Source organism: Pelmatolapia mariae, linkage group LG3_W (assembly GCF_036321145.2).
Source record: "Pelmatolapia mariae isolate MD_Pm_ZW linkage group LG3_W, Pm_UMD_F_2, whole genome shotgun sequence".
In the NCBI taxonomy this organism is placed as follows: Eukaryota; Metazoa; Chordata; class Actinopteri; order Cichliformes; family Cichlidae; genus Pelmatolapia; species Pelmatolapia mariae.
The window spans coordinates 34293265-34305549 of NC_086229.1; the positions used below are offsets into that span (position 1 = coordinate 34293265).

Here is a 12285-nt window from a genome sequence, read left to right on the forward strand (position 1 = left end):
AAGACTGAACATCTGTCTGCTGATGGACTCATTTCTGAAAACTGGACTTCTTGTTGTTGTTCAGACATTGAAGAGTTTTCTTTCTCTTTCTTTCAGCAGATGTTGGTCTGCAGGAGGTTTTAGATGAACATAAGATCAGTCTGAGGAGGAGATGTGAACGTGTGACTGAAGGAAGTGATGAAACAGGAAGTAGAACCCTCCTCAACAGGATCTACACTGAGCTCTACATCACAGAGGGACAGAGTGAAGAGGTTCATACCCAACATGAGGTGAGGCAGCTGGAGACAGCTTCCAAGATGGACGCCCTCCATGACACTCCAATCAGGTGCCAGGACATCTTTAAAGCCTTCCCTGACCAACAGAGACCCATCAGAGTGGTTCTGACCAACGGCGTGGCTGGTGTTGGAAAAACCTTCTCAGTGCAGAAGTTCACTCTGGACTGGGCAGAGGGCTTGGAGAACCAACATGTCAGTGTGGTGGTTCTGCTTTCATTCAGGGAGCTGAACCTGATCAGAGATGAGCAGTACAGTCTTCTGGAGCTGCTCCATGTTTTTCATCCAACATTACAGAAGGTCACAGCAGAGAAGCTGGCTGTCTCTCAGCTTTTGTTCATCTTTGACGGCCTGGATGAAAGCAGACTTTCATTGGATTTCACCAACAGGAAGCTGCTGTCTGATGTCACACAGAAGTCATCAGTCAGCCAGCTGCTGACAAACCTCATCCAGGGGAATCTGCTTCCCTCGGCTCTCGTCTGGATAACTTCCCGACCTGCAGCAGCCAATCAGATCCCTCCTACATGTGTTGACAGGCTAACAGAAGCACGAGGCTTCACTGACGCCCAGAAGGAGGAGTACTTCAGGAGGAGATTCAGTGATGAAGAGCTGTCCAGCAGAATCATCTCCCACATGAAGACATCCAGGAGCCTCCACATCATGTGTAGTATCCCAGTCTTCTGCTGGATCACTGCTACAGTTCTGGAGCACATGTTGACTACAGAGCAGAGAGGAGAGCTGCCCAAGACCCTGACTGACATGTACTCACACTTCCTGCTGGTTCAGACAAAGAGGAAGAAGAACAAGTACCATGAGGGACATGAGACGAGCCCACAGGAGCTGACGGAGGCTGACAGGGAAGTTCTTCTGAAGCTGGGGAGGCTGGCGTTTGAACATCTGGAGAAAGGAAACATCATGTTCTACCAAGAAGACCTGGAGCAGTGTGGTCTGGATGTGACAGAGGCCTCGGTGTACTCAGGAGTTTGTACAGAGATCTTCAAAAGAGAGTGTGTGATCTTCCAGAAACCAGTCTACTGCTTTGTTCATCTGAGCATTCAGGAGTTTCTGGCTGCAGTCTACATGTTCCACTGTCTCAACAACAGGAAGACTGAGGTGCTGAAGAACTTCCTTAAACCAAAATCTTTGTCCCAGATGATTTCCAGTCTTTTTGATAACAGATATCTCCAGTCACTCGATGTATTTCTAAAGAGAGTCATGGAGAAATCCCTCCAGAGTAAAAATGGCCACCTGGACCTGTTTGTTCGCTTCCTTCATGGCCTGTGTCTGGAGTCCAACCAGAGACTCTTAGTAGGTCTGCTGGGTCAGACAGAGATCAGACCAGAAACCATCCAGAGAGTCATCAACAACCTGAAGAAGATGAATAGTTATACATTCTCTCCTGACAGAAGCATCAACATCTTCCACTGTCTGATGGAGATGAACAACCTTTCAGTACATCAGGAGATCCAAGAGTTCCTGACGTCAGAGAACAGATCAGAGAAGGAACTCTCTGAGATCCAGTGCTCAGCTCTGGCCTTCATGCTGCAGATGTCAGAGGAGGTTCTGGATGAGTTGGACCTGCAGAAGTACAACACATCAGAGCGAGGACGACTGAGACTGATTCCAGCTGTGAGGAACTGCAGAAAGGCTCGGTGAGTCCAGATGTGATCATTTACATCATTAATTATTGTAGATTAGTAGTTTAGTTCTTCAGATATACACAGTACTAAACGACTCTCATTAGTTTGAGTTTCTCAGATAAAATGTGTATGTGCACTTAGCTGTGTGTTGTAGACTCACACCTACATGTAGTACCTGTGTTGTGTCATTAGGGGGCAGTATTTTAAATCTGCTGCTGTTGTTGTTGGTCATTCAGACGCTGCTGTTAGAGAGACAGAAATAAGAATCTATGAAGAGCTTCTTTGTAGTGAAGTGAACTCTGATGTTACAAACAGAGACAAATATCCAGAGCAGTCACCGTCTGAGCTTCTCCTCTGACTACAGACAGAACTGCAGACACAGAGTTTAGTGGCATAAACATGGTGAGTGAGGGTGAAGGTGCTGAGGAAGACTCTGGTTTAGTGTGATTAAAGTGTGATGTACTGATGACTAGGGGTGGGTTTTTATAATCGATTCATTGATTAAAATCGATTCTGGCTTGGATAGCGTGAAATTGATTCATTAAAATCCTGAATCGATTTTTTAATATAAATTTATTTTGCCCAAAATGCCAGAATCTCAGGTGAAACCTCAAAATTTCAACAACCACCAAACAGCTAAAACAGTAAACGAGAGCAGGTACACGGATTCTGCACAAGAACGTAAACACAAAGTGCGGACCCGCCACGGATCAGAATCAGTGAGATGTCGCCTTTCTTACCCGACGGCATGGACACGGCCGGGGCTGAAAGCCGACAGCTCGCTGGTTCTGATGTTTCGGCGGATCCGCACTTTGTGTTTACGTCCTTTTTACGCTGATTCTGAAGCTGCAGGTTTGATCTCTCTCCAAACAATATTGACCGAACCAGCAGCAAAAGAAGATCCAAACTACGCTTCACATAAACATCGTCACAAATTCACTCTGACTTTTACTGTTTTGCTTCCACCAGGATAAAATCACACTTCATGCACAGCTCTCTCTCTCTCTCTCTCCCCTCTCTCTCTCTCTCTCTCTCTCTCTCTCTCTCTCTATACTTCAATAACAGTTTCCCGTCTAAAAATCTGTTTTCTGCATTATTCGCTTGCTTGTTACACACCAGTCTAGCGTTGTTTACAGCGCTGTCGGCCGCTGTTTTTTTTTTCTCGTTTTACATACTTCCAAAAAGAAAACCTAATTTCTGCCGTTCAATACTGAAAAAATTTAAACTTTTTAAAATTATGCAAAATGCAAAACACTTAGCCGTGTCTCTAATAAAACCGCTGTAACGTCAGAGGTAACGTTCACATGTTGATTAATGGTTTTCTTTCGTTTTTGATGTACTGCAGAATATTTTTATAAAATCCCAGGCCAGGAAAACCACCTTCATGTTTTTCTGTTTTATCTTCAGCTACTTTGACACAAAGGCATCTGCTGTGACGCTTACACTTTTGATAAAGTCTTGCGTGTGTCAGCTTCCTTTTTATTGATACAAAAATATGTAAATGTACTGATCTGAATTATAATATTTCTGACTGTCAAAATTTCCCAGATTCAAATCGAATTGAATCGAATCGTGGATCGAATCGATTCGGGACCTTGTGAATCGGAATCGAATCGATTCTAGAAATCAGTGACGATACCCAGCCCTACTGATGAGTGACAGTGCTGTGGGTCAGAGTGAGGATCAGAGGTGAACCAGCTGTGCTCTCTTACTGCCCACAGTGGGACAAACTGAGTGAGAAGACACTGCTGACATCTGGACTGAATATGTGTCAATTATGTGAGCTGATGTCACAGCAGCTCATGGATTCACTCTCATTCCTGCTGCTGCTCCTAATGTCTGACTTCATGTCCTCATTAATCACAGGGCTGATTGTTCAACGTTTAGTTGTTGCTGCTGAAATGTCGTCCCTGTTTCCTGCTGATGGAATTCACTGCTGTGTTTCTGGCTGCTGTTTACATCCACGAGCTAACTTCCTGGCAAACGTCATGATGTCATCAGTGCTTTATAGATGGTGGGAGGTTCATGTTGTAACCACACAGTGTTTGTGTCCGTACGCTGCAACCTTCCACACCATCCTTTATTGTACAGACTCAGCAGCAGCTCCATGGATCCCAAATCCAAGAGTGGAGAACAGATTTGAAGTGTGTCACATCCATGCAGTCACAGCTGTTTCCACCATGTTTCCACTGATATTAATCCTGTTCAATGACACGTTTCATATCAGTGAATATGTTCTTTAGGACGTCCACTGACATGTTTAAGTGTCCTGCTGGAAATCACTCAAATCATCCATGAAATCCATGAAAAATCCTTTTAGTGTTTCTAACTTCACCCTCTGTCCTCTCTCTCTCTCCATCCTCCTCACTGCTTCTTTCACTGATAATCACACAAACATCGTATTCAGCTACAAAATAACACAATAATATCATCTGATGATCATTATTATAAGAGCAGGATCCATATTTGATATCAGAGTAACACACTGCTTGGTTATGTGCAGTCATCATCAGTGACTGTGGGTCAAACAGAAGCTCTCTGATTGGTTGCTGACCTTGGTCACCTGTCCACTCTCACCTGTTTGTGTTTGCTCTGTCTTTGCTGTCTCCATCCTCTCTCTCCTTTCTCTCCCTCTCTGTCTTTGTACCGTCACTCAGGTCCAATGGAAACAGTGACATTTACAAACCAATCAAAGACAAACTGATCCATGTCAGGTTATAACAATATTCAAAGTGAATACAGGCTGCTGCTGGACACAGACAGGTAACATCATTTTGACTTGCTGTCACCTGGACCTGGACTCATAAACACTGAAGCCCTGAACAGGAATACAAATCATGTTCTGCCAACTAGCGACACACCAGCAGATAATGGCTCAGAAAGCTAAAATGAGCCAATCATTTCTGTGTTTAGTTTCCCTGAAATCAGATCTGATATCAGCAGCTCTGAGTTCATTCATCATTATTGTCCAGTGATGAGATTTCTGCTCCGTTTGGTAACAGTCAGCAGGTTTTTCCTGCGTGTGGACGTGAACAGTCGTACCTGACAGCAGGTAGCAAACAGAGATCATCTTTGCAGCTGGAACTCTTCACTGAGCTGAACTCATTCAAAATGTTCTGGAGTCAAAACAGGAAACAGTCCAAATGTGTGTCTTCACTCTGACTCTGGACCAGATCTCAGTGACAGACTGTGGACATTATGGAAGCCTAAATGTGACACCATCTTCCTCCTTCATCTGCAGATTAAAGCCAAACAAAGATTCTCATTAAAAGTCTGCAGGTCTGAGAGAGACTCAATCGTTGTGTCAAACACAGTAAGAGGAGCTGAAGCACAGATGTGAAGAGCAGATTCATCAGATTATGACCTCACTCTGTTTTGTCTTCATATACATTCAGTCTGTGTTTATAATGCAGATTTTCTGCTTTTATAATAACACATTTTATATTTTCTATCATCACAGACTGGCTGGCTGTGGACTCTCAGAGTCTCACTGTGAAGTTGTGGCCTCAGCTCTGAAGTCCAACCCCTCCCATCTGACAGAGCTGCACATGAGGAACAATTACCTGCAGGATTCATCAGTGAAGCTTCTGTGTGCTGGACTGGAGAGTCCAAACTGTCGACTGGAGACTCTGAGGTGAGTTCATGGACTGCAGCTGTTGTAGTTTTTCTGTATTTCAGATCTTTGATGTTTGAAACTTTCTTCAGTTCCTAAATGTTCAGGATGTGTCTGAAGACAAATGTTCAGAAGTTTGAGTGCTTTCAGAAATGTTGTGTCTTTCCAAACGACTGAACAGTGTTGGGAAGGTTACTTTTAAAATGTATTCCAGTACAGATTACAGAATACATGCCCCAAAATGTGTTTTGTAATGTATTTTGTTAAGTTACTCAATGAGAGTATCGCATTCTGAATACTGTATTACTTAATACATTATCATGCTTCTTACAGCTACATGAATGTACTATTGCCGTGTGATTTATTACTATTACCGAAGGTTACTCGCCATACCAATACCAACTAGGTTTTTAAATCTTATTATAAAATGAGTGACATCTCGTACTTTTCAACTCTCCTTTTTTTCCCTCCCTCATGCTCACAGAGACATAACAGCATGGCAGTCCATTCTCCCTGCATCATGGACTACACCACCCATGAGCCTACATTCCTTAGGGCTATGCCTGTAACACTCTGCATATTGCCTTCATAGTAAATCATTTTTTGAATAATAATTTTTGAAAATATTTCTTTACGTCACTATGCGGGCCACAAGTACAGGTGACATGGGCCGTGAGATTGAGACACGGGCTTTAGAGCCTCTGCGTGTTTTGTTTGGGTTTCCACCGACATGGAATTACCAAAAATAGAGACGACATAGCCTAACATATGAAACAAGAAAAGACCGCCTTTTAACAAAGTAACTGTATTCTGAATATCACCTTTTTAAACGGTGACTCTAACGGAGAACATTTACTCATATTTTCTATTTAAAATACGTAACGGTACATGTACTCCATTCCTCCCCAACACTGTGACTGAACAACAGTTTTTCCTTTTGGCTCCAGACAGAAGTGACAGACTTGAGCAGGGTTCATTTACAGGCTGACAGAAGTGGAGTGGTGACGGGGAGATGTTTGACAGGACAGTTTTTCAGCCTCCACAGGTTCATGTTGTGCTCCATCAGTCAGTGAAGATGAAGTCAGTACTGATGAGGCTGTAGAGTGTGTGAGGGATGTGAATGATGAAGATCTGATGATGGCAGATAAAAACAGGCTGCAGAGACTTTGAGCTTGTGTGGAAACAGAGAGAGAGAAAAGAAAGACATGAATGTCAAAGCTAATAAAGGTGAAGTTAGGAGCTGTGATGATGTTCATGGTATCAGAAGCTGATATGGCTGCTACAGAGACGACCCACACAGCTGCTGTGGTGAGCTGTGTGTTAAAGCAGAGGAACACAGAGCAGCCTAACACAGGCCCAAACATGACAACAACACAGGATTCAGACTCTGTGAGAGGATTTCAAACAGAAGCTGGAGAAGAGAAAGGACTCTGTTGGACTACAGAAAGAAGGCAGCTGAGACCAGTCCAAGTGTTTCCATGGAGCCCAGTCAGAGAAAGGACTCTGAACATCAGGTTATCCTGCTGATCCGAGTCCAACACTGAGTTTGTAAAAACATGTTTGTCAATCATTTTGTTTGGTTTGTGAGGAAAATGATTCAATAACTTGCTGCTAAGACACAACATTTCATCATATTTCCTCATAACCCTCTTTTGTCTGACCATTTGATCCCATTTGAATTTGCAATAAAGGATCCACAGAGTTTGGTGACAGTAATGACAGTAGATGTTTGTTTGAATTTGCTGCAAATTTGTGTCTGATGTTCTTGCAGTGTTGCACTTTGTAGACCGTCCCTAAGTACTGGTCTCACAGCCAGCTGCACATAGAGACCAGTGTTGTTAGTCCAAATCAGATTAATCCAGTCACACAGGATGAGAATAATGCGATGAGAGTGACGCAGGCAAAGATAAGGTGTTAACAGCTGTTCCTCCTTTAATGTGTAGAGTCGACAAAAAAAAAAAGACTGGAGAAATGCTAAAGGGCTAACCTGAAGCTAACCTGAGGAACAGTACTGATGATTCCTACACAGTGTGTGTGTTTAGTATGAGTTGAGTTTGGTAGTACTGTGTGTGCACAGATGGACAAGCCACCCTCAGTAGTGCTGACATGTAAGAAATGTGTCGTTATGACTAAAACTAACCTAAATCTAAGTGAATAGTTCTGCTGTCTGAACCCGAACAAACTGGAAATGAAAAATATGAAAAAAAAATATCAAATAACTTCTGTGAGCGTTTCTGCTCTGAAGTGTTTCTGCCAGAAAGAGCTGAAGGCCAACTTCTCCTACTGCTTCCTTTGGCAAAACCATGACATCAGAGCTAGGTGATTGGTCAGTTTCATGATGGTCCTGAAACAAAATTAATGATGATGTTAATTAATTATGATTAATTCTGATGTACAAACAGCAGCAGCACAGTAAGTCTGCATGTTTTTCAGTGGGGGAAACATTTCAGAGAATATCTCTGAAGCACAAGCTAAACATAATTGAACAAAACCAGAAAAATGTTATTCATGCATACGACCAGATTAACTGAAAACACCTTCAGCTCACTTATGAACTAATAGGAAAATTTTAGATGTTATTAACTGGGAGTCAATGAAATGATGAATTAATGAAGTAATACTGGGGTGATGTGGTCACATTTCCATGTACATATGAGGGCTCTGGCCTCTGCAAACTGAATGAATTAAAATCATCCTGCTTATGATTTGAACAATCCTGCAAGTAGCTCTTTACAGTACTCTTACCTGCTCAGTGTAAACACATGGACTAATTTTCCAAGAATTTTCAAACTTTTCATATATTTTCCATGGCAGAAAGCAGTTCTGGTAACCATTTCAATATGATTATTAAAAATTTGTTTCAGAGACAGGGATGATATGAACAAAGTTTCTGTCTAACTTTTTGGACAGACAAGTTTTTTGTTTCTGGAGATCCATCAGCTAATGTTATCAGTGCACCTTATTATTTCCTAAAAAGGAGTTAGATTGTTAGAGGAAAGTCAGAAGTATCACTGTTGTAGTGGCAATTCTTTTACTTTTGACAAACCAAACGTCCCACAATTTAAAGTCCACAATCCCCTGCTGCACTTTTCTCAGTTTCTCCTTTTCTTTTCTCAGTTTTTCCTCTTGCGCTTCGATAGAATGTTTGTTCTTTAATGCAGTGAGATGAGCTCCATGAGCGCTGCCTTGTCACCCGTAGCTTTAATGCGTGCAGAAGATGTTGATGAAATTCGACTTTGCTGTGACAATGTTTTTGAAGGTGGTTTTACACTTGAGATATTAGAGACACTGTCTTCAGGATTTATTTCATCCAAACTTTCAACAGCTTGATCATTAAGAGCAGTATTGCTTTGTTCAGTATACGGCTCGCCTGCTTCCTGCAACCAAACCTTTACTTTGTCCATAAAAACAGAGAATGCTGTCACCTTACACTGAAAATGTGCGGTTTGCCTTGTCACTTCATCTTCTGGCAGTGGCAAACTTAAAAAGGATTCTTGCAAAGCGTTTGCATCTTGATAGCATTTAATAAACTTCCCAAATTCAGAAGACACTTCCTTAACGTTCTCATGTGAGGTCATTAAAGCTGAAATTTTCCCCATGTACTTAGATGCTTGCTTACACATTGAACTCCGCTTTTCTTGGCATGTCTTTATATACAAATCCAAACCTTTTGGCGTAAATTTGATGCTTCTTTTCTCTGCTTGCATCTGAGTGTCATCCTCTTGTTTACTCTTAATATCCGACATTTTTATTGTCCTCTTAGATTATTTCAAACATTATAAAGATGCACAGCACACTGAGAATCCATAGCCTAAAGCACAAACATGACATCCATTTACCGGCTGATTGCAGTGAACAAACATTTCCACAGAGGGCGTTGGCATGTTTCAATTAGCGATCCAATTATGCACCAATTTAGTACATCCAAACTCAGTTCATCAGTCTTTATAGTGAAATAATGTCTTTAAACTCCAATAGCTTCACTGTTTTCCTTTACGGCTTAAACAATATTATCACTCACCAGCTTTGATGAACGAGTGACATGTTGATCCAAGCCTCAACACCAAATCCGTCTGGATTACTCACCAGACGATCCAATAACTTTTATTCGAGTTCCACGGTGATCCTTGAAATCCTTATATCCAACATATCCATTAATGAAGGATTATTCCTTTGTCCACGGGCAGGTTTTTTACTTTATGTAGTGGCAATTCCTTTTGTTTGACAAACCAAACGTCCCACAATTTGAAGTCCACAAGCCACTGCTGCACTGAGGTAATATTTCGTACGCAGGCAAAAGAAGTCCACTGTCCAAACTTGAAAGTTGCGTTTTTATGGTTTATTCATCCAGTTTGGCAATAACAAGATCCTCCCTGCTGCTTCTCCTGCTCTGGTAAAAAACCATAGGCCCACCTGTTACGGGTAAGAAATTGAGTGAAAAGTACAAAACCGAGACAGTCCAGAAGGCTTGGGTCGAAGCAATCTTTTATTGAGTACACGCGCGGGAAGACAATCACTGCACACATCAGCAAGAATCTTCACCAAAATTATACTTCAGATTGCTTTTATAGCATCAGGGTATTATGACGCCCCTTCTTGCGTTTACAAGCACATAATTTGCATGTACAGAACATTCATGTATTTTAAGAATTAAATGCAACATAGAGGTTCCTCTTTTTGGCATCTTCTTCCAAACAAGGCAATGGACTCAGGCCTCTGTGGTCTCCAGGGGCTGGTCCTCTCCACGCGTCACCTGTTGTCAAGAAAGCTCTAGTGCAGCATGTTAGCTGAATACATTCAGGCCTATGCTCAAATCTGTTTCTAGGTTATATGTGATATATATATGTGTTTTGTAAGCATGTGTGCAATCTTTCTTAAGCTCCCGGCTTCTTAACCAATGGGTCACCCAGACATCACGCTGAATGAAGCTTGAGACCTTTAACTACCTGGGAAAGCTTCAACTCTTTATGAGCACAGAACTGCAATGTGTATATAACGCTATAACACTGTAAAAATGGTTATGACTGCACCTGCATAGGATTAATATGGTGTCAGTGTGTTTAAATGTCTCAAGACCATCTTAAAGCTATATGTAATATGGTTAATGCTCTGCTAATGCTATAACATATATTGTAGCGATAAAGCAAGTTTCTTTTAATCTCACACACCCCAGTGCATGCTGGTCCTATACCAGTCTCTTTATTTATAGAAACAAAATGGCCCTACAGCTCTTACTGACTAATTTAACAAAGTAACAACAAACAAACAAAACATTGAAACAAAATATTAACCGACAAATAAACTTGTAAATAAACCCCAAAATATAAGTAAACTAACAACAAACTTTAACTAATTTCAAAATAATAAAAATAAAGAACAAATAGCTCCAGCAACTGTGTATCATCTTCATTTAAGTGGCAGATTATGTTGATTCTTTATGATCGTAATACATTTTAACAACTAGTAATAAGCAGAAACAAATAGAAGTTCAACAGTAACTGACCAAAAAACCTTAAAGAACCTCTCATTGTATTTTTCATTTCTGCACATCTAAAACGACCAGTTGAAACTTAGAAATGTCTCCCCTTTGGGTATAATGGAAACCAGTCTATCACCTTATCTGTTAAACTAACTGGATCATGAAGTCTTTGACTTAAGATGTTGAGATCTACCGAGTTAAAGGTAGCAGTGAGATTAAGCAGGACTCTTTGATGTATTCACAAATCTCTGAATTTCTTTTAAACAGAGATTAAAGAAAAACATTTTGATTAGATTTGTTTTAAATTTTGATCAGTGGGTTTTGGTCAGTGGGTTTTGGTCAGTGATTGTTGATCAATGGTCATGGGAATTTGCATAATTATGATTAAGGAACTGACCTCACAGCCCATTGTTCCTTCAGTGGGCTGGTTTCAGTCATTATGCAAATGTACTGTTTATAAGATTGAAACCTGCAGTCAGCTGAGACTGAAGAAGTCACCTGGATGAGTGACAAAACGTTTCTCCCACAAAACGCTACGTCCAGATGAACAGAATCAACTTTTGGAGATTTACTTTCCTGGATGATTGAGAATGCATCAAGACATTTTGATTAGATTTTTATTGAGACTATATTTTCTTTATTCAGACTGAGTCAAACCTTTTTGTTCTTTAAATGGAAGACAGTCAGAAACACATTGTGATAACTCTAATATTCAATCATGTGTTCAGCTGTTTGGAGTATGTTCAGTGTCTGAGCTGCCTGCTGTTTGTATCTGAACTTTGATTTGACTTGATGTCAGTAGAAGACTGATGTGATGATGAACAAATAGATTTAAGTTCTCAATTGTCCCGACTGCTACTAACTTTTTCAGTTCTTGTATGTGATTCTGTGTTCTTGGCTGTTTGTGTTGTGTGGAGGTGACTTGCTGCTGGCTGCAAGGCAAACTGCCCCCTGGGAATAATAAAGTTTATCTTGATTTTGACCTTGTTTTACAACAACACAATGATGAGTGTGTCTGATAATGTTTGAGAGAATCTCCCTGATGAGTACAGATGTGAATGAATTAGGAATTTATCTTCATGTTTTGTTCTTTATTCAGATTGTGTGGATGCAGTTTGTCAGAAACCATCTGTGGTGATTTGTTTGCGGCTCTGAAGACCAACCCCTCCCACCTGACACATCTGGACCTGGGTGAAAACAACCTGGGGGGTTTGCATATGAAGCAGCTCAGTCTTTTCCTACAGAGTCCAGACTGTAGATTGAACGTACTGAGGTCAGTAT

At 41.1% G+C, this 12285-nt stretch overlaps 2 protein-coding genes across 3 annotated transcripts in view; one reads left to right on the forward strand and one right to left on the reverse strand.

Annotated features, from left to right (window-relative positions):
- LOC134622284 (NACHT, LRR and PYD domains-containing protein 12-like) overlaps nt 1-12285 on the reverse strand; it is a 1346881-nt gene that overhangs the window by 42141 nt on the left and 1292455 nt on the right. The gene's annotated exons all lie outside the window — the stretch shown is intronic.
- The window catches only part of LOC134624407 (NACHT, LRR and PYD domains-containing protein 3-like), a 45127-nt gene that overhangs the window by 2507 nt on the left and 30335 nt on the right, over nt 1-12285 (forward strand). Inside the window, exons 4-6 of one of the 2 annotated variants that reach the window (XM_063469392.1) lie at nt 100-1924; nt 5373-5546; nt 12104-12277. In XM_063469392.1, coding sequence (XP_063325462.1) covers nt 100-1924; nt 5373-5546; nt 12104-12277 — 2173 coding nt within the window. Of the gene's footprint in view, nt 1-96; nt 1925-5372; nt 5547-12103; nt 12278-12285 lie in introns of both variants that reach the window. The other variant, XM_063469391.1, reaches the window with a different exon arrangement.